The sequence below is a fragment of the Vombatus ursinus genome, unplaced genomic scaffold (genome assembly GCF_900497805.2).
Source record: "Vombatus ursinus unplaced genomic scaffold, bare-nosed wombat genome assembly UNPS02014924.1, whole genome shotgun sequence".
NCBI classification, from domain to species: Eukaryota; Metazoa; Chordata; class Mammalia; order Diprotodontia; family Vombatidae; genus Vombatus; species Vombatus ursinus.
Window position 1 is genome coordinate 7,259,761 of NW_020954702.1, and position 23,659 is coordinate 7,283,419.

General features: G+C 37.3%; 1 protein-coding gene and 1 pseudogene across 1 annotated transcript; both read left to right on the forward strand.

Annotated features, from left to right (window-relative positions):
• The window catches only part of LOC114029284, a 69,436-nt pseudogene that overhangs the window by 40,697 nt on the left and 5,080 nt on the right, over nt 1-23,659 (forward strand).
• LOC114029287 (keratin-associated protein 8-1) lies at nt 13,376-13,843 on the forward strand. Its single transcript, XM_027843643.1, has one exon. The coding sequence runs from the start codon at nt 13,407-13,409 to the stop codon at nt 13,596-13,598; it is 192 nt and encodes a 63-aa protein (XP_027699444.1). The 5' UTR covers nt 13,376-13,406; the 3' UTR covers nt 13,599-13,843.

Here is a 23,659-nt window from a genome sequence, read left to right on the forward strand (position 1 = left end):
AAAGAAAGAAAGAAAGAAAGAAAGAAAGAAAGAAAGAAAGAAAGAAAGAAAGAAAGAAAGAAAGAAAGAAAGAAAGTGGTCTGTATTCAAATGCCATCTGTTCTTTCTCTGCATGCTTCATCATGAGTCCTTTAGAATTGTCTGGCATCATCATATTTCTGAGAAGAGCTTAATCATTCACAACTGTTCATCATGCGATATTGCTGTTACTGTGTACCATATTCTCCATTCTGCTCACTTCAGTTTGTATTAGCCATTCATGTAAGTCTTTCCAGGTTTTTCTGAAATCATCCTGCTCATCATTATAATTTTATATCACAATAATATTCCATTGCAACTATATATCACATCCTGTTCAACCATTCCCCAATTGATAGACATTCCCTCAATATCCAATTCTTAGCAGCCACAAAATGAGCCACTATAAATTTTTGTATATATAGGTTCTTTTCCTTTTTGTTTTTTAACTGTTTGGGATATAGACCTAATAGTAATATGCTACATCAAAGGGTATGCACAGTTTGATTGCCCTTTGGTTGTATTAGTTTTGTTTGTGCAAAACCTTTTTAATTTAATATAATCAAAAATATCCATTTTACAATTTTAATGATCTCTATATCTTCTCTCACTCACTTCTAAACCTTCTGCAATATTGCTCTGACATCATCATTCAACTAAAACTGTTTACTTCAAAGTTACTAATGATCTCTTAGATAGGAAATCTAGTGCCTCTTCTTAATTCTCATTCTTTTAACCTCCCTATAGCCACTGATGTTGTTGATCAACTCCTTCTCCTGCATAGGCTCTCCTTTTAAACACTGATCTCTCCTTCTTCCTCTCTGATCACTCTTTAGTTATTTTTGCTGGATCGTCCTCCAGGTCACTCCCACTGTAGATGTTCCCAAGGGTCTGTCCTTGACCCTCTTATTTTATCTTTCTATGATATCTCTCTTGGTGATCTTGTCACTTTCCCTGGATTCAGTTATCATCTCTATATATATTGTTCCCAGAACTGAGAATCATCTGCACAAAAATGCTTGTTGAATCCATTTTTATGAGACAGGAGTGAAGAAGGAGAAAATTATAGAAGACATCTGGGTGATGTGAAAAGAAGAAGAGGGAGTTCATAGCAAATGGCCTCAATTTTTCAGTGAAATATAAGGCAAGTTACTCAGCTGAGAGGGTGGAGTGGAGGAGTCATAGGCTTGAGGAGAGACAGAAACATCTAGAAAAGCCACCATGAAAAATGAGATAGTGAGTCAATTAGGAATGGGTAAAAGAATTGTCTTGCTACAGTGAGGGCCAAGTCAAGATCAGGTAACCTAAATTTGAAGTTGACCCAGTCAGCATGGTTTTGTGCATAGATTTTATCTATTTGAATTCATCAGCCTATTATAGAAGCAAAATAAATAGATGTTAAGAGTGCTGCAAGACTGAGGCCTGGCAGGACAAAATCTTTGATAAGATATGGGGGTGATGAACTTGAGTAAATGTGAGTAGCACAAGGGCAGGAGGAGAGAGACCAAGATGGTGAAAGGCCTTAAGTTCTTAGCATAGAAGGGTACCATAAAGGAACTAGGAATATCCAACACAGAAGAGAAGGCTTAGTGACATGATAGCTGTCTTTGGGTGGCAGAAGGACTATTACTTGAAAGAAAGAACAGAGGTATTGTGTTCAGTCATAGAGTGGAACTGGGAACAATATTCAGAGGCAAATTTAGGTTTCACGCAAGTAAAAACTTTTTTTTTAGCAATTAAAGTTGTATCAACCTGGCATGGGCTGCCTTAGGAAGTGAATGTGAGGATGACTACTTGTAGGGTATGTTGTAGATTGGATTCTTTTTCAGGTACTAATTTCTAAGATATACTGCTACTCTGAATTTCTGTGATCTCCTCACAGTCACATGTTAACTTCTTGATAATAGACACTGAAATCATAGAAGGAGAGACTTGAATAAATAGAAACATTTCCTAAAAACAATGGGGATTTGATAAACAGAAGCCTTTTGAAAATCATTGATTTCCCTTTGGGGAGACTAACTTCATCATATAAACCCTTAAGATGATAAGAAGATAAAAAGGCAACTAGAAAACTCAGTAGATAGAGTGCTTGGCCTAGAATCAGGAAAATATGAGTTCAAATTCAGCCTCAGACACTTACCAGCAGTGGGACCATTGGCAAGTAACTTAACCTGTTTGCTTCATTCCACTGGAGAAGGAAATGGCAAACCATTCCAGCATCTTTGCCAAGAAAACTCCATGAACAGCATTGGTGTGCTATGGTCTATGGGGTCATACAAAGTCAGACACAGTTGAACAACTGAACAACAAATTGACATGAACTCAATAGTAAGATGAAAGTTTCTAATAGTTTTAATATCAACAATTTAAGATGAATTCTGAAATGAGAGCAACTTAAAGATTCAGAACTAGATTGAGATAGACATCACAGGAATCGAACTTGTCTATCAGAAAATGACTTTAAGAAGATTTTTTTTCTCAGATTGATCTTTTCTTTTTCATTTCTATTTGTCATGAGTTTTTATTAGTAAATAGAGCATAAAGGAGCTAAGTACAACCGCTGCTACCTTATTGACTGAGTTTCAGAGACTAGGATTGCCTCTTGAAGATTAGCTAACTGAGGTGCAAAGAGACTGGACTCATTGGAAGAGTCACAATATACGTAGAGATGAATAGAGAGAATCCATGGGAAGTGACAAGATCACCAAGAGAAATATCATAGAAGAACAAAATAATAGGGCCAAGGATAGACCCTTGGAAACATTTATAGTGGGAGTAACCTGGGGGAAGATCCAGCAAAAGTAATTGATGAGTACTAAAGAGAGGAAGGAGGAGAGAATGGTGCTTAAGAGGAGAGCCTGTTCAGGAGAAGGAGGTGATCAACAGCATCAGTGGCTGTAGGTAGGGTGGTTAGCTAAGGCCTAAGTTTTTGCTCTCTCCCTCTCTCTCTCTCTGTCTCTCTGTCTTTCTAGTAAGGGATTAGGGAAGGGATTCTTTATGTACTCTGTGCCTTAATACTGCCTGGGAGGAGAATCCCACTGCAAGTGGAATGTACTTATATAGATGACTTGAAGTTACTGCACCTCAAGTTCTTTGTGCCTTCTACCTTCCTATTTCCTTTTCTGCCCAAAGGACTAAAGTTCTTCAGGTTAGGTTTTCCCTACCCAACCAATCCAAGTCATTGGTAGAATTCTTGTACAAAGCAGAGGTGGACATGAATTTTTATGTGACTTGAGAGATAATTCCAGTTGCAGACTTTCTCATCTTTAGAGTTTACCTTATGAATAAGCTTCTAAGTTTGAGAGTTCAGACATAGGCTTCCTAGAGGGAGACTTGCCCAAAATCAATTAGAACAGATCTAGGAATAGGGAGCAGGTAGGAAGTCTGGACCTTGTTAACCTTCCCTGATAATGCTATAAATTGTTCAGATTGATGTGAAGGGAAGGTTACTTGTTGAGAAGCCTCCAAAGTGTATCACCCAGAAAGAGTATAATAGGTGATTTCTATGTCTATTCACAGGGGTCCTTTGCATCTTATTCAATTTCTATATGGTGAAATAAATGTCTATTACCCAATAAGCATTTGATACATTGCATATCTGAGTGTTTGGGGGCTATATTGCACATATTTGAGGAAGCCTAGACATGAGTTTTTGTTTTTCAGATTTCCATAGAGCACAATATGGGGGGGGAGAAGGCAATTGGGGTTAAGTGACTTGCCCAGGGTCACACAGCTAGTAAGTGTCTGAGGTCAGATTTGAACCCAGGTCATCCTGACTCTAGGGCTGGTGCTATATCCACTGCACCACCTAGCTACTCCTCCATGGAGTATAATTTGAGGGAAGCAAATTCAGAAGGAGCATAACTCAATCAATCAATAACAATTTATTGCTATGTGCCAAGCAATGTTCTAGGTACCAAGCACACAGAGACAAAATTACTCTCAAGGAATTTAATTTCCATTAGAGGGATAGAGCATGTTTTAAAATACATAAATACAGGATCTGTGGAAAAGAAATACACAATAATAGAGAAGCACAAACAACTGGGGAAATAAAGAAAAAATATTCTGGAAAAAGGTTTTCCTTGGGCTGAGCTTTAAAAGGAAGTAGAGTTTCCAAGAGGTAGAGGTGAGGAGGTAGCACATTGCAGGCATGGGATATAGCCAATTCAAAGAAACTAAAGCTAAAATTGCAATGTTGTGTTATAGTAAGCCAGTCTGACTAGAGTAGAAAGTGTGTGATGAGCTTGCAAATTTAGACAGGAGTCAGAGTGTTAAATTCCAAAGAGAGATATTTGTCCTTTATCCTAAAGGCAATGGGGAGCCACTTAGATTTCTTCAGTCAAGGACTAATGTGGTCAGACCTCCCCTCCAAGAATATCAGTCTGGTAGCTATGTAGAGGAAGGATTATTAAAAAAGTGACTAGTTACTGGGAGATGAATTAGGAGACTACATTACAATAGTCTGGGTCAGGGGTGGGGAACCTGTGGCCTCAAGGCCACATGTGGCTCTCTAGGTACTCAAGTGCACTCCTTTGACTAAATCCAAACTTCACAGAGCAAATCACCTTAATAAAAGGATTTGTTGACCTAGAAGGTCATATGTGGCCTTGAAGCCACAGATTCCCCACCCCTAATGTAGGTGAAAGGTAATAATGGTGATTGTAGTGAAAATAGAGAAAAAGCTTAGGAATTCAGGAAATGTTAGGAGGCAGGATGGACAAGATTTGGTAAATGATAAGATATGGGAGATGAATTAAAGTGGAGAGTTGAGGATGAGTCCTAGATTGTAAACCTGAGGGACTAAAAAATTTGTGTTGCCCTCAACAGTAATGGAGATTTAGGAGCAGGGGTGGATTTAAAAGTAAAAACAATGAGACCTGTATTGGATGTTGTTTGAAATGCCCATAGGACATACACATGCAGCTGTCTAATAGGTGGATATTCAGCATTGTAACTTAGATAGATGAGGGGAAGATACGTACATTTGGAAGTCATCTGCAAAGAGATGATAGTTGAATCCATAGGAATTGAAATGATCATGAAGAAAGTAGAAAGCAAGAAGACAGGGGAGAACCTGGAGTACATTTACATGTAGGCAGTGAGATATATGGGTAATGAATCAACAAAGCATAAAGAGAAGAATCAGTATGACAAGTAGCAAGAGTACACATTGGATCAATGTTATGAAAACTTAAGGAGGGGAGAATAAAGAGAGGTTGATCAAAACTTATGATCAAAAATGACAAACAGAGCAGAGAGGCAAAGAAAATGGGGACTGAGAAAAGGCATTTAGGAATAAAGATAGCATTGGTGAGTGCGGAAAGGGAAGTCAAATTACAAGTAATAAGAACTAAGTGGAAAGTAAGAATGTGCTGGATCTCAATTATACTGAGAACTGTTAAATTTTCAGGGTATTTCTATCTCCAAAATAGGCAAACACTACAGATAAGGGTTTGATTTATTGTTTTTTTGATTGTCTAAACTTATGAAAGTTATAATGCAGATTTAGCTTAAAACTTGGATGTGTATCATGTGTACTTTTTTTTAAGAAAGATGATAAAGGTGGTTGGTAGTATAGTGGATAGAGTGCTAGACCTGGAGTTAGAAAGACCTGAGTTCAAATCCAATCTCAGACACTTACTGATTGTGTTACTCTTAGAAAGTCTCTTAATCTCTGTTTGCTTCACTTTCATTGCCTATAAAATGAGAATAATAGCAGTATTCATTTTACAAAATTGTTGTGAGGATCAAATAAGATGATAATCATAAAAAGCACTTGGCACAGTGTATGACATACAATAGCATTTACATAAATGCCAATCTCCCTTTCTTTATTCTCTCCTCCCATCCTTATTTACCTGTATACTCATGGCAGGAGGTATAAAGTAGAGGTAATGAGTATAGATGATATTTTTCAGTAGTTTGAAAAGGAAAGAGTGATAAAAGAACGATAGCTTGGAAGGCTGGTAAAGTGGAGGTGATTTTGTTTTTGTTTGTTTTTTAAACTGGGTCTGATTCCAGCCATCATTAAGAGGAGTGATATTTGTAAGGAAAGGACTCAACTAATCAAGCCAAGATGGCAGAGTGAGAGACAGAGTGGAGAGCCTAGCTCACCACTATTTCTTCTCCACAACAATCTAGAAAATGTACTCTTCCAAATTCTGACTGGGAAAGCCAAGAAAAAGTCACAGTGAGTCATTTCCAGCCCATGGCAGTTTTGGGAGATAGAAAGAGAAGTGTTTAGTCCAACTAGGAGCATGTGGAAGTAAGGAACATTCTAACACCTGGGCACAGAATGAAGTCCAAGACAGGGTACCATTACAGGAAACACTAAGACAGAAGGAGATCCCAGGGGATCCCTGAACTGGCACTAGGAGAAGGAATGGTTGCCATATGGCAGCTCTGTTGCTCATTATACAGTTCTAGGTTATGGATATTAGGTGGAAAGGAATTTGCTAAGTGTGGGCCCTGTGTCCTGAACAAGGAACAAGTTCTGGAAATGTAGCTGTATGGCTCTAATCCCAGGTAGAGCAATGACTCAACTATAGCTTTTAGCCCAACATTTAAGCCTGCAGTGAAATTACTAAGCCAGGAATCTCATACAAAAGGGGAGCAAGCAGTCCAGTCACTTGAACCTACAGCGTCTGCTAGTGAGCTAACAGTGATTGAGTCCAGCAGCAGTCTCCTGAAACATAACCAGAAACAAGACAAAAGAGCCAAACCTGGATCAGGAATTTGCAGACCTCAGACCAGAACAGATCTATCCTCAGATCACAAGTCACTTTGGGAGCACTAAAAATTTGCAAGCCCCTGGACTTAATTTTAAAAGCAGTAGAATGACACAAGCTTAGGCCAGACCTTTTCTGTCTCCTAAAGTACACAGAGCCCAGCACTAACATAAAGTACAAAGTCAATAAGTAGACAGGAAGAATGGGCAAACCAAAAAGGATCCCACAATAAAGAGCTACTATGAAGACAGGGAAGCTCAAGACATAAACACAGAAAAAGAGAATAATTTGAAAACATCTACAAATAAAAGTTCAAAGAAAAATGAAGTTTAGACACAAGCCCAACAAGAATTATTTGAGACTTGTATGGTCTGATGCTAAATGAAGTGAGCAGAATCAGGAGAATGCTGTTCACAGTAATAGCCACATTGTGCAATGACTAACTTTGATACACTTAGCCCTTCTCAGCAATGCAAGGATCTAAGACATCTCCAAAGGCCTCATGATGGAAAATGCTATCCACATACAAAGAAAGAACTATGGACTTTGAATGCAGATCGAAGTGTATTATTTGCCATTTTTTTTCTTATGTTGTGTTTTGTTTCCTCTTCCTGGTGGTTCCTCCTATTGGTTCTAATTCTTACTTACAACATCACTAATGTGAAAATATGTTAATAGGAATGTATACCTGTAGCCTATATCAGATTGTGCACTGTCTTGGGGAGGGAGGGGGAGAGGGAGGGGGAGAAAAATTTAAAACTCAAAAGCTTATGGAAGTGATTATTGATAAATCAAAATGAATTAATAAAAAATGAATTATTTGAAGAATTAAAGAGTTTGGGTTTTTAAGGGCTAAAATGTTTTAAAAACAAAATGTGAGCTATATAAGCAAGGTACGAAAAGATAAGTAACAGCTTGAAAAAAAGGGAAAAAATCATTGAAGAAAATACCATCTTGGAAATTAGAATTAAACAAATAGAAGCTAGTGAATTCATGAGATCTCAAGAAATAATAAAATAAAATCAGACATCTAAAAAATAGAAGACAATGTAAAATATCTCATAGGAAAAATAATTGACCTGGAAAACAGATTGAGAAGAGGTCACTTAGGAATCATTGGAGCACACAAAAGCCATGAACAAAAAAAGCCTAGATATCATATTTCAAGAAACAACATAAGAAAACTCCCCAGATCTCTTGGAACCAGAGACAAAAAGACTCCACTGGACTTCTTGTAAAAGAAACCCCCAAATGAACATTTCCAAGAATATTATAGCCAAAATCTAGAGCTCTCAGGTCAAGGAAAAAAATACTGCAAACAATCAGAAAGAAAGAATTCAAGTTCCAAGGAGTTACAGTCAGGATCACACAAGAGTTAGCAGCCACCACTAGAAAGGAATACAGAGCTTGTAATGTGACCTAGGCTCACGAACAAGAATAAACTATCCAGAAAACTGAGTACAATTTTATGGTGGAGTGGGGGGGCAGGGATTAATCTTTTTACAAACTAGAGGCTTTCTAGGAATTCATGATGAAAAGACCTGAGAATAGAAAATATGATATAAAACACAGGTGTCAAAGAAGCATAAAAAGAGAAGGGACTTTTGAGTCCCCTCTACTAACACCCCCAATTGGTGAAAATACCACTCTTCCCATAGACATTTACATATTTCTTAACTATTTAACATGTTTAAAACTGTGCTGCCATTTTATTAGGTTCCTATCTTTTTTTTTAATAAGATTTTTGAATGTTATTCCTCTAACCTCACTTTCCCCAAAAAGTCTTATGGTTTGGTCATGCAATTTTAATTTTTAGGAATATTACAGAAGAACCGACTGCATATGTAAAGGGAAAGACCACTGTGTAAATGATAGTTATTATAGTAAACTATGTAAATGATAGTAATGATACTATATAAATGATAATATATTATAGAATAAAAAATGAGCAAAAAGATTTTCATGTGTAAAGGGTAGGGAGAATTCTAGCCCTATCTCAATTAATGTCATCAGAAAAGCCCTCAATTCAATCATTCGTTCTATAGATATGATTGGTTTTTAGTGTGTTAATAAGAAAGATCTACTCCATGATACCATTATCAGGTCGGAATGACTGATTAAATCACAGAATCAATAGGTATAGATGTTAAATAATTTTCCTTTAAATGGGTGATTGGTCCTTAATCAATTAGAGAAGATTATAGGACTTTGGTCAGTGGATGAAAGCATATCACATCCCACTGAAAACATGACTAGCCAAAGGAAACATTCATACACCTTAAATATGCATATAAAAATAGAAAATCGATCTACATGCCTTACTAACATTGCGTTCTAAATTTGATCCCCTTCATTACACACACACACACATACATACACACACACATACAGAGGATGAGTGGGCTCAAATTTAGGATGCAATGTGGTAGAAGTGTGGACTTTAGACTTTTGGGGGGGAATGCTTTTATAATTACTATTCTTGCTATTCCCTCTTAGTCAACACCTTCCTAAAATCTAATTGAGGTTACTGTCTGATCGTTAATGTAAAGGTACAGATGCTTTAAATTTAACCCTATAATATTTCCCTTAGAACCTTGAAAGTAGTCATCAGCTATCATCTAGGGACCCCATTTATGAGCATGAGTTAAAATTGAGAATAGCACAGAAGGAGTGTTACACAAGCAACAGTGAGTGCCCAGTTGAGGTTGGATAATACAAGTTTATAGTGGAACCAATCAGCATAGTTATATGATTTTATCCAGCTGTGCTCTGCACACTAAGCAGGACTAAAGGAAGAATATGATAAGAATAATTCAGGGTTGGGATCTGGAAAGAAATGAAAACAGGACAATGTCAATGACAATTCAAATGTAGAGAACAGTGTAAAGGTGAAATGTTTAACTAAAAGGTCCATATTTTGGAGAGAGTAAAGTGAAGCCAGAGTAGGAGTGATATCCTGGGAAAAGAGGATGTAATTACTGGAAATTGTAGCTACACGTTATTTAAGAGTGGTAAGGTACAGAGAGAACTAGAAGGAAAGGAAGCCATAGTAAGATAATGGAATTTCAGGATTGTGGATTGTAAAAGTGAACACTTGCAGATGATGACAAAATCAAGTGGATGACCATCCCTATGAGTGATTAAGGTGGAGTGAAATTGCAGATCATAAGAGTGAGGAAATTGATAAACTGAAATAAGGATATGTGTTGGGACATCAATATGTAAGCTGAAGTATCCAAGTATAAATGTAGGGTTAAGGTAGAGAGGAAGACTGATAGAGGTACTAAATTCCTTGAGAAAGGAGAAAGAATGATTTGGGGGTTGGTAGATAAAACCTAGGATCAATATAGTGTGATATATCTATAGGGAATCAATCTGAAAGAAAGAGAGATCACTTAATAAAGGTGGTAGAGGAAAGGACCTCACTCAAGAACAAAGAACATCCCTTCATTTTCCACTGTTAGGAGTCATGAAAGAAGGTAATCCAATAATGGAAAGAGTGGCAGGGATGGAGAGTCTTCAAAGGAAAGCCAAGTTTCTGTAATTGAAAGATGCCTAAGAAGTCTAATATAAAGGACAGTAGTTAGGAAGGGAGGGAGGAATGAACAAAGGAAGAAAGGAAGAGAAAGGGTGTCATGAGCCATAATGGAAGGGGAGGGATAGAGTTGGATAAGGACCAGGAAAAGATACAGTTGCTATAGAAACTGACCCCATGAGTTCAGAGTCCCTGAGGGGCCCTGGTCCATGGGTCATGGTGGAAATGAAATATATATATTTCAAAAAGTTTCCCGCAGGATATTCCCTAAACCTTCAGAAAAAAAAGGAAAAGATGGGGTGGAGTGTCATGTCCCTAATCATGTCACCTTGGTGGCTGGGCTGGTTTCTATTTTTTACTTCCTATATTTCTGTAACTGAATTTATGTTTCTACTTTTTTTGCTCTGATACTTCCATGATACCATAAGGAGAAGGTTTTCCAGTTCTTCTGCCCTTGGATATGACTACCAGACTTCTAAAATGGGTGGATTCCCAAACTACTTCAGTATTGTCAGCACTCCTTATAACTCACCATTGATAGAATGCATTAAAACAAATATTTCTTCCTATAAATATTTCTTCCTATAAATTATATTGTGAAACTCCTGATAGCTATTTATTTGAGATGCTTTCAGTAGCACTTAGAAAGCTCATTATACAGCAAAGCAGAACTAAAATGTTAAAATGTTTCACAAGAATACTTTACATGTTCCACATCAAATGGTAGAGTCATGTTTATCTGGTGTAACCACAGAGAAATTGAAAAGTAACTCAGCCACAAAAATGTCAAGAGTGAAGGAAGTTGTCATTTATTTTCAGCTATGTAAAACATCATAACTCAGTGTACCTAGAGATTCAGCTGAGGTCTGTAAAAAGAAGCGTTTATCAGATGAAAGCCAGATTTTACTATAGCTATTCCCAAATTACTTCTTCCTCTCTCTCTCTTTCATTGTATTGACATAGGCAACTGCCACTGAGAAACTTCTACTAATACAAGTCGATAACTTCTCTACAACTTAAAAGTTAAACTCTATACCTTAACAGTGTTTCCTAGGCCACTGAGAGAATGTGATTTGCCCAGGGTCATTCAACCAGTATATGTTGAAGGTAGGACTTGAACTCAAGTCTTCCTGAATTCCTTCCAGAGGTAGCTGGTAGCCTAGTAGTATTGGTCCTGGAATCAGGAATACCTGAGTTCAAATCCTGCTTCACACACTTACTAGCTATGTGACATTGGGCAAGTCACTTAATCTCTGTTTTCTTAACTGTAAAAGGGGAGTAATATTAGCACCTATCTTTCAGGGTTATTGTGAAAATCAAATGAAATAATATTTGTTTTTTTAAGTGTCTGGCACATAGTAAACACTGTATAAATGTTTATTCTGCTCTTAACTCTGAGGTCAGCTCTCCATCTACCGTGCCATATTTCCTCTGCCTTATTTTAAGTTAGAAAAGATGACACTAGCTAACTATTTTAAGTGAATCCCAATTATGGATACAATGTCAGAAAGAATGAATGTGGCCAAAATAATTATACAGAATACTTCCAGAGTTACATTTAATTGATAAATTTTGGCAAAAGAGAGTTGAATTATAAATCTGAGCTGATCAATAAATGTGACCAATAGATCAAATAATAGAAAATTTTAATTTTAAAAAAGAAAGAGGTCTTAGAAATCTAGTGCATATTCTTCATTTTTTAGATGAGGAAAATTATATCAGGGAAGCTATATGATTTACCCAAGGTTCCACAGCTAGTTAGTAGCAGAGTTGACACTAGAATCTATGCTAGAGCATACTACCATCTATTTAGGCAAGATCGATTTGGAAGTAAGTCTTAGTTTAGCATCAACGATAATTTATCACATACCACTAGTCAAGAGTAGTGAAATGTCATATGCAAATTATTGGAAGATTCAAATAGAAATGACATTTTGTGCATCATACGTTGGGCCTTGCAGAGCTGTCATCTATTCCAGAGAAGATGTTTATCAAAAGAGAAAAGTGAATAATTCACCTGCATACGCAATCACAGACTTTAGGATGATTCTGTTCTTGTCCCCCCTTCCCATTAGAAACTAATGAAACTTCTGGTATAATGGTACTTTGAGGACCTTCCCTAATGAATGAATATGTGCTCTTATACAGGTTTAAGCTCTATGTATTTTTGTTCCAAAACTAATGGGGTGTCCTTAGTGGACATCCTTAGTGGATATACATGAAAAGTAGTAACTGAAAAGAAAGTCTCCATGAGTCTGGATAAGGCAAGTGTTTCCAAACTATGTAATCACTTGTGCTTCTCACATTTCTACATCTCATTACCAGCAAAAGACCATGGCTAGGAAACAGTCACATGTTCACTTCCCCAACCTGTTGCTTGTATTTACAAAGTCTCTGCAACACAGTATAGTAAAGCAAGAACTAGATTTTGTCAGAGGACAGGGTTAATATTTTACTTGTCCTGCTTGAATTGATCTGAAACATGTGAGACAATGTCCTAAGGGGCCCATCAGTTGGAATCTAATTCTTAGTTCTTTAGCACCATACTTCATACAACTGAAGCAAAAAGAAAAACAAAAAAATTTATGGTTGTGTGTTGCTTCAGTTGTATGAACTATTTTACTAAAGAACCAAGAATCTCATGTTAAGTAAATAAGGATTCTTTCAAACAAATCAAAATGAAAGAAAGAGTCCTTGACTTCAGAGGGGTTTTTGCCTGCTTTGGAATGGCAAAGGGGAATAGTAGTGCATAATTAGAAGGTAAGAATAATCTCAGAGTACTCTTGGATTCTGTGAAGACCCGTTATGGAGGGTTTCTGTGACCAAGTGCTTTGAACATACTGTAAGCCTTTTTTCAGTGAGAGAAAACAATGTGTTTAAGAGATTTGTTTTCTGTGGTAAATCACATGAAAACCTCCTTAACAATTATGCCATCTTGACATAAAAGCACAAGAAGTTAATGATCTCTTTTCATTCAGATTACTATAAAGAATGTTAATAAAGGACTTATGTTATTGCGACACCTCTTAGTGAGCATATATAAAGAGGTCCCAGGACTGAGGAAATTCATTACATTCAAGCAAATTTGTCACTTAGCTGTACCTTCAACTCTTGACAAAATGCACTGCAGTCTTTACCCTGGATCTGTCAACCCAGGTTGCTACTGGGGTAGTTACGGCTACCCCTTGGGCTACAGTGTTGGCTGTGGCTATGGCAGCACCTATTCACCAGTAGGCTATGGCCTTGGCTATGGATATGGTGGTTGTGGACCATATGGCTACAGAAGATGTTGGCCATTTGGACTGTACTGATTGGCTTAAACAACTGAGACTTACCAAGTCTGCATCTGCTCACCATCTCTGACATTGCTGTTCTTCTGATTTAGTACCAGTTTACTGTAGAAAGAGCCTGCAATCCTAGAAGATTAATATGTTGGGCCAACTTTACACCAAGCTGAATGAACTGGATGTGATTCATTTGAACATCTATGGAATGTCAGCACTTTATCTTACAGTTCTCATGAATTTTTCATTACTTTGATCTTTTCTGTCTTCTCAGTCTGTTGAATTTTCAATAAACTTGTTTCAGATTGCATAAGAAAGTGTTTTCTAAAGTACGGTTTCATTTCATTCTATGTGTAAGTTTTCTGCTGCCACCTTGCAACTAGTAGAGAATGCAGAACTATTATTAGCTCTAAGGTTTTCTGTGAGGGAGTTACCCAACCCATACAGACTAGGGCTCTTATCCTTGCAGGGATTGATATAAGAGGATGAGGTGGAACCTGGGAGAGGAGTTTCCTGGGGTGGGAGTAGCACATATTGCTAAAAGATCATGAGGCATGGCATGGGAAATAATTACTGTTGAGAGGAAGCATGTGATCCTTACATGACTCCCTGTCACAGCCCTGTTTGCCACGTGCCAGTTTATAAGTCCAACAGAAAGAGTAACAAATTATTTCTCTTAGCATACAATTTCTGAGCAAGAATTATCTGCAGTAAGTTGAACCCAGGAGTAAAACCTGTATAATGCCCAAGGCTAGCCTTAGGCAAATTTGTGAAGGAAGCAAAGGTTACTTTAACTCTAGCAACCTCCCTTTGCTATATTCTTTTTCCATTTTCATGGATTCCCTTACTCCATTCCAGTAGCTCCCCTACTTTTTCTTTCATGTGCACAATTGTTCATGTAGAGCAGGGGGAAAAAATGACAACTATAATCCACTCATTTTACAGATTTTTTTTTAAAAAAATGAAGTTTGGAAGGGTTAAGTGAATTATCTGTGATTATATTTTTCTTTTTTTTTAGGCAATTGGGGTTAAGTGACTTGCCCAGGTTCACACAGCTAGGAAGTGTCAAGTGTTTGGTCTGAGGCCGGATTTGAACTCAGGTCCTCCTGACTTCAGGGCCAGTGCTCTACCCACTGCGCCACCTACCTTATGATCATATTTTTCTAAGGAGTAACTGGCAGAGAGAGTATTGGAAATTGGCTTCCGTAGACTCTAATTTGATCACTCTTTCTATAATACTATGATTTCCTTCTTTTGGAAAGTCTCTGACTTTATATCTATATTCACTCTGCTTATGTCATTATTTTAGCCCTGCCTTATATTGTGTAATTAAAGGGCTCTTTAGCCTCATAGTAGGTAAATTTGATCTAATATATTAATATGAAGTTAATAAATAAAATTAATAGGGGCACTGCCTCTGATACATAATGGTTTTATGATCTTGCATAATTTATGTAAGCTCTCAGTGATCTAGTCAACTCCTTTAAAATAATTTTATAAATTAATAAAATTCTATTTTCTCCCCCTCTCAATTCCCTCCCCCATGAAAAAAAGACCAAATTTGTAACAAATGTGCATAGTCAAGAAAAACATATTTTCACATTGGTCACATCAGGAAAAAAAATCTCATTCTTCATTTTCAGTCTATCAGCTCTCTGTTGTGGCAAATTAAATTAATAAATATAAACTGAGGTACAAAGCTCTGAGCAAAATCAGTTTATTAATAACGATGCATATAACTTAACAAAGAGGGTCAAACTGGCAATCTCAGTAAAGCCAGTGACCCTCTTTATTGACACACAGCAAGGAAGGGGTCATGGTAGGTGAGGAGAACAAGTGATAGGTTGTCAGGTTGGGGCAAGAACATTATGATTGATAAGAAAGATGGGCTGACATTCATGTGAAGCTAATCATTGCTCCTCTCTATCAATTAAGGGATATTCATTTTTATGGGACTCATCCATATCTTGTAATCTTTACTAGGTGGTCAAAATTTCTAAATCATACTAGAGGCTATGGGGGGGGGAAGACGAAGAAAAATAACATAGATAAAACACAATTTAATTTTAAGAGAAAGTGAAAACCAAATTATTGGCATCAAAAATAGAAAAGGAGAATTCACAAAAAGGGATAAAAAAGGAAATTATTTAAAACTATATTGCCATAAGCCAATAAAACTAATAATTTAAATGAGATTAACAGAAAAATGTAGGACTTAAATAATCTGATTTCAGAAAAAGAAATTGAACAAGCCTTAAAAGAACTCCTAAGAAAAACTCTGGAAAAGAGGAATTTATAAGTGAATTATTTGAAACACCAAAGAACAATTAATTACAACATTATATAAATTTATTGGAAAGATAGAAAGAAGAGATCTTACAAAATTCCTTTTATAATACACATATAGTAATGATTCCTCGAATCAAGGACAAATAAAATGGAAAAAAAAACACTCAGTAGAAGTAGGAGACAAGATGGCAGAGTAGCGGGGAGATGTACAGTTGTTATCTTCCCAATAGCTTGTCCGTGAAGAGAACACACCTGTCCTAGTCTTGTCTGGGAATTCCAAGAAAAAGTAACAGGGACAGATTCTTTTCACCTTAGGTCAGCATGGAGAGAGGTAGACAGAGACACTGATGATGAAGTATAAGGAATGGTTACACTGAGCATTCCAACTTAGGGAGTGAAAAAGGGATGAGGTCCACCAGGGTCTGACCTTGTGCAAGAAACAAGAACAGGAGCCAAATGGCAGTTCTGTCACTCACTATCCAGTTCTAGGCCACAGATATAAGACAGATTGAAAAGAGTACCTTTGCCTAGAAATGGCATTCCAGGGTAAAGAGCATCATGAGATATAAGCAGTGTATTGAAGAAGGAACAAGTTGAGAAGCAAGCAGCAGCTATGTGCCTCTGACTCTAAGAACGGATAGCAGATCTCACTTCCATCCTGGAGCCCAGTCTAAAGCCTCAGCAAAATAACCATGGAAAGAATCATAGACCAAAGAGAAGTCTGCAGCTCTACCACTGAGTCATCAGAGCTTTCCAGTTGGTTAATAGTGGCTTCTAGCAGCAATCTATTGAAACTCCAGCTGGGGCAAGCATATAGGTCAGGGACTTGAAGGGCTCAGACCAGAAAGACAGTGACTATACTTCATGCTGGATCAGACCTCTTTAAGAGTAATAAAAGTTTCCAGGTCCCCAACCTAAGCTGTATTTGAGATCTTGGAATAACACAAAACTCAATAACCCCAAGAAAGCAAGAGCAAAACCCACAAGGACATAAGCATAGCCCAGACATTCCCTTCAGAAGTGCACAAAAGGAGCAGTTAGGTGGCATAGTGGATAAAGCACCAGTCCTGGAGTCAGGAGGACCTAAGTTCAAGTACAGCCTCAGGCACTTAACACTTACTAGTTGTGTGACCCTAGGCAAGTCCCTTAACCCCAATGCCTTACAAAAACAAACAAACAACAAGAAGTGCACAGAGCCATGTCTTGAGAAAAATTTCAAAGTCAGGTAGTAAGCTGAAAGAATAAGCTAATGAAAAGAGAATCCCACTATAAAAGGCTATTATGACAACAAGGACATTCAAGACACAAACCCAAAAGAAGAGAGTGATGTCAAAATATGTACAAGCAAAGCCTCAAAGAAAAATCAGAAACAAGTTCAACTAGCATTCCTGGAAGTCATGATACAAGAGTTATTTTTTTAAGAGTTTAAAAAATTTTTATAAATGAAATAATAATAGTAGAAGAAAACATTTAAATGAGATCTTTGGAAAGAATTATAAACAGAATTAATAGCTTGGCACAAGACAAACTCCCTGAACAGAAGAATGGATCAAATAGAAGATAATGACTCCTTGGGACAATAAGAAGCATTTTAAAAAAAAGCCTTAAAAAGGAAAAAAATGTTAATGTGTGTGGAAAATAGATTGAAGACAGATTATTTAAGAAACGTTGGATTACTTGAAAGCCATAATAAAAAAAAAAGAATTTAGACATCACATTTCAAGAAATCATAAAAGAAGCCTATGCAGATCTTAGAACCAGAGGGTAAAGTGGAAATAGAAAGAATTTACTCACTTAAAAAAAAATCTCAAAATGAAAATCCATAGAAAACGAATCTTTAATGAAAAAAGAAGACTTCTAAGCACTCCTGATGAATGAATTCCAGAGATGTGTAGAAACTTTGAAATGCAGAGAAACATGAAAATATAAACATAAGCCATCAATTATAAGGGATTGAATAAGGGCAAATGTTTTACATTCTAATACAGAGAGATAAAACATGTGGCCCCTCAAAACCACATCATTAAGGATCACAGGGAAAGTCTAATTAGACAGAGGGCCCAGAATTATTTCTGTTTTCTTTTGATGATCCTAAGAATGTCAAGGGAGGAAAGAAGAATACATTAAGGAGGAAAATCAAATAAACATAATTCTGTCTCCTCTTTGACTATGATTATGCTTTTAATTTCTTTCTCTTGCTGACTACGAACATGTTGGGGTATAGGGTGTGTTCAGCGCAAACTAGTACCTCTGGTGTGAGGGCTGCCAAGCCCTTTTCAGGGCTGCTTTCCACCTTTGGTGTCCACCTAATTCACCCAACTCTCACCTATGGCACCAAGAAGCTATAGTATGCCCAGTGGCCATACCCCAGTAAAGCATTTCTGTAGACAGGCTAAACCAGGTTGAGGGTAATTGATGGGTCTCAAATCCTTCAATGAGTTAGGATAATGTTTAACCCAAACATGTAAAGACTTCCCCTGGCACAATGGGCGGATATGAACAATTTGTTCCAATGGCCATGAAGGTGGCTGAAGCAGGTGCTGTGGGGTGCTCAGAGCTTGGTTAGACATCAAAAGTTCCAAGATCATCCACTGCATCCTGAGCCACTACCAATCATCTTGACGTTTGTCTTGCTTCTGGACTTTGATGACTGGAAGAGAGAGTGAGGCCAACAACTTTGCTCAACTCTGCCTCACTTAAATCCAATTTATGGACAAATCAAAAGACATTATCTATACAGTTTTAGCATTTTTACCTACCTCAAAGTCCTGTGGTGACAAGCAAGTGACAAAGCAGTGGATGTGGATATGCTGAGAGCTGTAGTCACAACCCTGCATACAGGTACCCATAGGGGCATTGTCTCACTGGACTGAAGCATTAGTAAGATTCAGCAGATCCCTGGTTGTCTGAAAAGCCTTTTGCATGACTGCATGGCTCACCTCCCAGAGTGTTGAAGGGGCTAGAAACAGTGTCCTAAAAATTGTCTTCTTCATGCAACCCTGGCCTGCTTACCATTGTAAGCAGAGATCCCAGTCTGCAGTCAAAAAAAGAGTACAAAAACTTTTGCAAAGATTATTCCACTCACCATTGGTTCATGGAATGTGCATATATGTATGGACAACAGAAAATACAGTAGACCTGAAAGATGAACAATTCTTGTTGCAAGAGAACTCAGAAGTTATTACATCCAAATAATAACTCTGAGTGAAACAAGATTGGCAAGTGAAGTCAGAACTTGCCAAAATCAGAGCTAAATACACATTTTTTTTTCCTAAAGTGGCCATAGTGAAAGGGATCACCATGAAACTAGCATAGGTTTTGTAATCAAAACTAATCTGGTCAACAAGCTTGTATGCCTCCCAAAAGGAGTGAATGACAGGTTCGTGACAATGTGACTGCAACTTGCAGGAAAACTCCATGCCACCATCATCAGTGTGTATGCTCTCACCATGATGAACCCTGATGAGATGAAAGAAAATTTTATAAAGACCTGGAGACACTCATCATCAACATGCTGAGAGAAATCAACTTATAATTCTAGGTGACTATAAGGCGAGAGTAGGCACATACTACCAGACATGGCAGGAAGTCCTAGGGAGGAATGGAGTTGGAAACAGCAACAGCAATGGTCATTTACTACTGAAGTCCTGTGCGTCTTCTGACCTCATCACCAAGACTCTTTCATTTACCTAAATGTGATAAAACTTTGTGGATGCACCTGTGTAGCATTGACATTTAATAGACTATGTCATTGTAAGAAGAAGAGACAGACAGGATGTAAGAGTGACAAAGGTGATGTGTGGCACAGAATGTTAGGTTGATCATAGACATCCTTTCCAAGCAAAATTTTCACATTCAACAAAAGCTGTAACCCCAAGGTAAAAAAAAAAATACCAGAAGACTAAATGTCAACAGATTGGAGCACTATTCCCAGCAGGAACAGTTCATGGCTAACATGGACAGAAAGATGAGACAACACATGGTTGGCAACAGTGGAGCAGAAAAGGCATGGGCAGCTTTCAGAGATCTGATATACAGCACTGCATTTACTCATCTGGACTAGAACATTCACAAACATCAAGATTGGTTTGACAAAAATGATGGGAAAATTCAGAAGTTGCTAAATGAAAAATGAGAACTCCACAGAGTTTACAGCAGAAACTCATCTGTCTCTAAGAAGGCAGAATTTAATTCCTTTAAATGTAAAGTAGAAGCAAAACTTAGAGAGATACAGGATTCTTGGCTCAGTAAGAAGACAGATGAAATTCAGTTTTATGCTGATAGTAATAATCCAAAGTGCTTTTATGATGCCCTGAAGGCTATTTATGGGCCAAAGACCTATAATGCATCTCAAGTACTTAATGCTGATGGAGCCACATTGATTAGTGGGAAGGACATGATCCTGGAGAGAAGGGCTGAACACTTTCATAGCATTGTCAACAGACCATCATCAATCAATGCTGAAGTCATTGACCTTGTAGCTCAGACTGAAGTCAATCCCTCTCTACTTGAACTTCCAATTAAAGAAGAGTTTTTGAATTCCTTTCAGCTCCTCTTGTGTGTCAAAGCACTGAGTGCTGATTCTATCCCAGCTGAGATTTATAAGGCTTATACAAAAGCTGACTGAAATTTTCCAGGTTATTTGGCAAGAAGGAGTTATCCCTCAGGAGTTCATCTATAAAGATAAAGGAAATAAATTATCCTGTGACAATCATGGGGGGGGGGGTTGTCTTTCTCTTAGTTATTGCTGGCAAAATTCTTGCCAGAATCCTCCTTAGTAAGACGATCCTGTATCTGGAAGATAGCCAGTGTGGCTCCAGAAAGGGCCAAAGAATGGAAGATATCTGTTTGCTGCCAAGCAACTCCTAGAGAAATGACAGGAGCAAAACAGAGTTATGTACACAATGTTTATCAATCTGACCAAGGCTTTTGATACTCTTAATCATGAGGACTTGTGGAAAATTATGGCAAAATTTTAATACCTGGAGAAGTCATTTTGTATAGTATGTCAGTTTTATGATGGCATGCTTGCCATGGATTGTGAATGATGGGCAATGCTGTCACACTTTGGAGTGACCAATGGAGTGAATCAAGATTGTGTGCTTGCTCCCATGCTTTTTAGCTTGATGTTTTCAGTAATGTTGTCAGAGGCCTTCAATGAGGATGGAAAGAACATTGAGGTCACCTACCAAACTGAGGGTAAACTATTTAACTTGAAAAGGCTACTACTAGCTAAGATTAAAGTAGAAGGAGAGTAAAAAAATTAATTAACATGACTAATTGAAGGAGAGGAGAAAAAGAGGAGAATCCAAACTGAAAGCCATGATTCAAAAAAAGAGCCTAGATACCACCTTTCAATAAATTATCGAGGAAAATTACCCCCATATTTTAGAACCAGAAGATAAAATAGAAATTGAAAAAATCTGCCAATCATCTCCAGAAAATGATCCCCAAATGAAAACTTACAGGAATATTATAGCCAAATCCCATAGCTCCCAGGTCAAGGAGAAAATATTGCCAACAGGCAGAAAGAAACACATGGAACCACAGTCAGGATAACACAAGATTTAGAAGCTTCTACATTAAAAGATCAGTGGGCTTGGAATATGATATTCCAGAAGGCTAAGGAGCTAGGATTACAAACAAGAATCACCTTCCCAGGAAAACTGAATATAATCCTTCAGGGGGAAAATGGATACTCAATGAAATAGGAGACTTTTAAGCATTCATGATGAAAAGACCAGAGCTGAATAGAAAATTTGACTTTCAAATGTAAAACTCAAGAGAAGCATTAAAAGGTAAACAGGAAAGGAAAATTCTAAGAGACTTAATAAGGTTAAACTGTTTACATTCCTACATAGGAAGATGATACTTATAACTCATAAGAACTTTCTCATTATTAGGACAGTTAGAAGTATATATAGACAGAGGGCACAGGTGTGAGTTGAATGTGATGGGATGATATCTAAAAAAATAAAATTGGGGGGTGAAAAAGAGAAATGCACTGGGAGAAAGGGAAAAGGAAAGGTAGAATGGAGTAAATTATCTCACATAAAAGAGGCATGAAAGAACTTTTACAGTGAAGGGGGAAATGAAGGATGTGGGAGGGAATACTTGAATGTTACTCTCATTGTAATTGGTTCAAAGAGGGAATAACATACACAGTCATTTGGGTATAGAAATCTATCTTATCCTATAGGAAAGTAGGAGGGGAAGGGGACTAGAGAAAGAAGGATGAGGCTGAAAGAAGGGAGGGAGGATTGGGGGAGGCAGTGGTTAGAAGAAAAATACTTTTGAGAAGGGACAGGGTGAAAGGAGAGAGAATAGAATAAATAGGTAGGTAATAAATAGAGGGAAATACAGTTAACAATCATAACTGTGAAAAAATTTTGAAAAAATTTCTCTGATAAAGGCCTTATTTCTCAAATATATAGAGAACTGTGTCAAATATATTAAAATAAGAGTCATTCCCCAATTGATACTAGGTTGATAGGAACAGGCAATTTTCAAATGAAGTAATCAAAGATATCTATAGCCAAAAGGAAAAATGTTCTAAATCACTATTGATTGGAGAATTGCAATTCTGAGGTGTTTCCTCACATCTGTTAGATCAGCTAATAGGACAGAAAAAGAAAATAACAAATTTGGAGGGGATGTGGGAAAAATGGACATGTTTGCACTGTTGGTAGAGTTGTGAAATGATTCAAACCATTATATAGAGCAATTTGAAACTATGCCCAAAGGGCTATAAAACCCTTTGACCCAGCAATACCACTACTAGGGCTGTATGCCAAAGGAGATTTAAAAAGGAAAAGAACTTACATGTTCAAAAACTTTTACAGCAGCTCTTTTCTGGTGGCAAAGAATTGGAAGTTGAGGAGATACCCATCAGCTGAGGAGTGGCTGAATAAGGCGTGGTATGTGATTGTGATGGAAAACTATTGTGCTATAAGAAATGATGAGCAGGGGCAGATAGGTGGTACAGTTGATAGAGCACTGGCCCTGAAGTCAGGAGGATCTAAGTTCAAATCTGACCTCAGACCAAACACTTGACGCTTACTAGCTGTGTGACCCTGGGCAAGTCACTTAACCCCAATTGCCTTAACAAAAAATGATGAGCCGAACACTCTCAGAAAAAATTGGAAAGGCTTATATGAACTGATGTGAAGTGAAATGAGTAGAATTAGGATAACATTGTACCCAGTAACAGTAATATTGTAAGATGACCAACTTTGAATGACTTAGCTATTCTCAGCAATAAAATGATCCAAAACAACTCTGCAGGACAGATGATCAAAAATACTATCTATTCCCAGAGAGAGAAAGAACTGGTGGGGTCTGAAAACAGATTGAAGCATACTTCTTTTACTTAATTTTTCTTAGGTCTTTTTTGGGGTCCTCTTTATTTTACAATATGACCAATATGGAAATATATTTTGCACATATAATCTATATCAAATTGCTTGCCTTCTCAATGGGGGGGGGGAGGGAAGAAAGGGAGAGAATTTGGAACCCAAATTTTTTAAATGAATGTTTAAAATTGTTTTACATGTAATTGGGGGAAAATAAAATACTCAATAAATGAAAAAAATCAGAATAAGAAGATTAAGGTAAAGCATGGATAAATAGAGTACTGTGATTACATCAGGGGAAGGAAAAATCAATCACTTGAAAAAAAATCTGATATTAGAGACAGATGGAGGAAAATGTATACCTAACTCTCATAACTTTAAATATGAATAGATAAAAAGTAACTAATAAAAAGAAAAAAATAAGAAAGCAATACTTTACAATCTGTA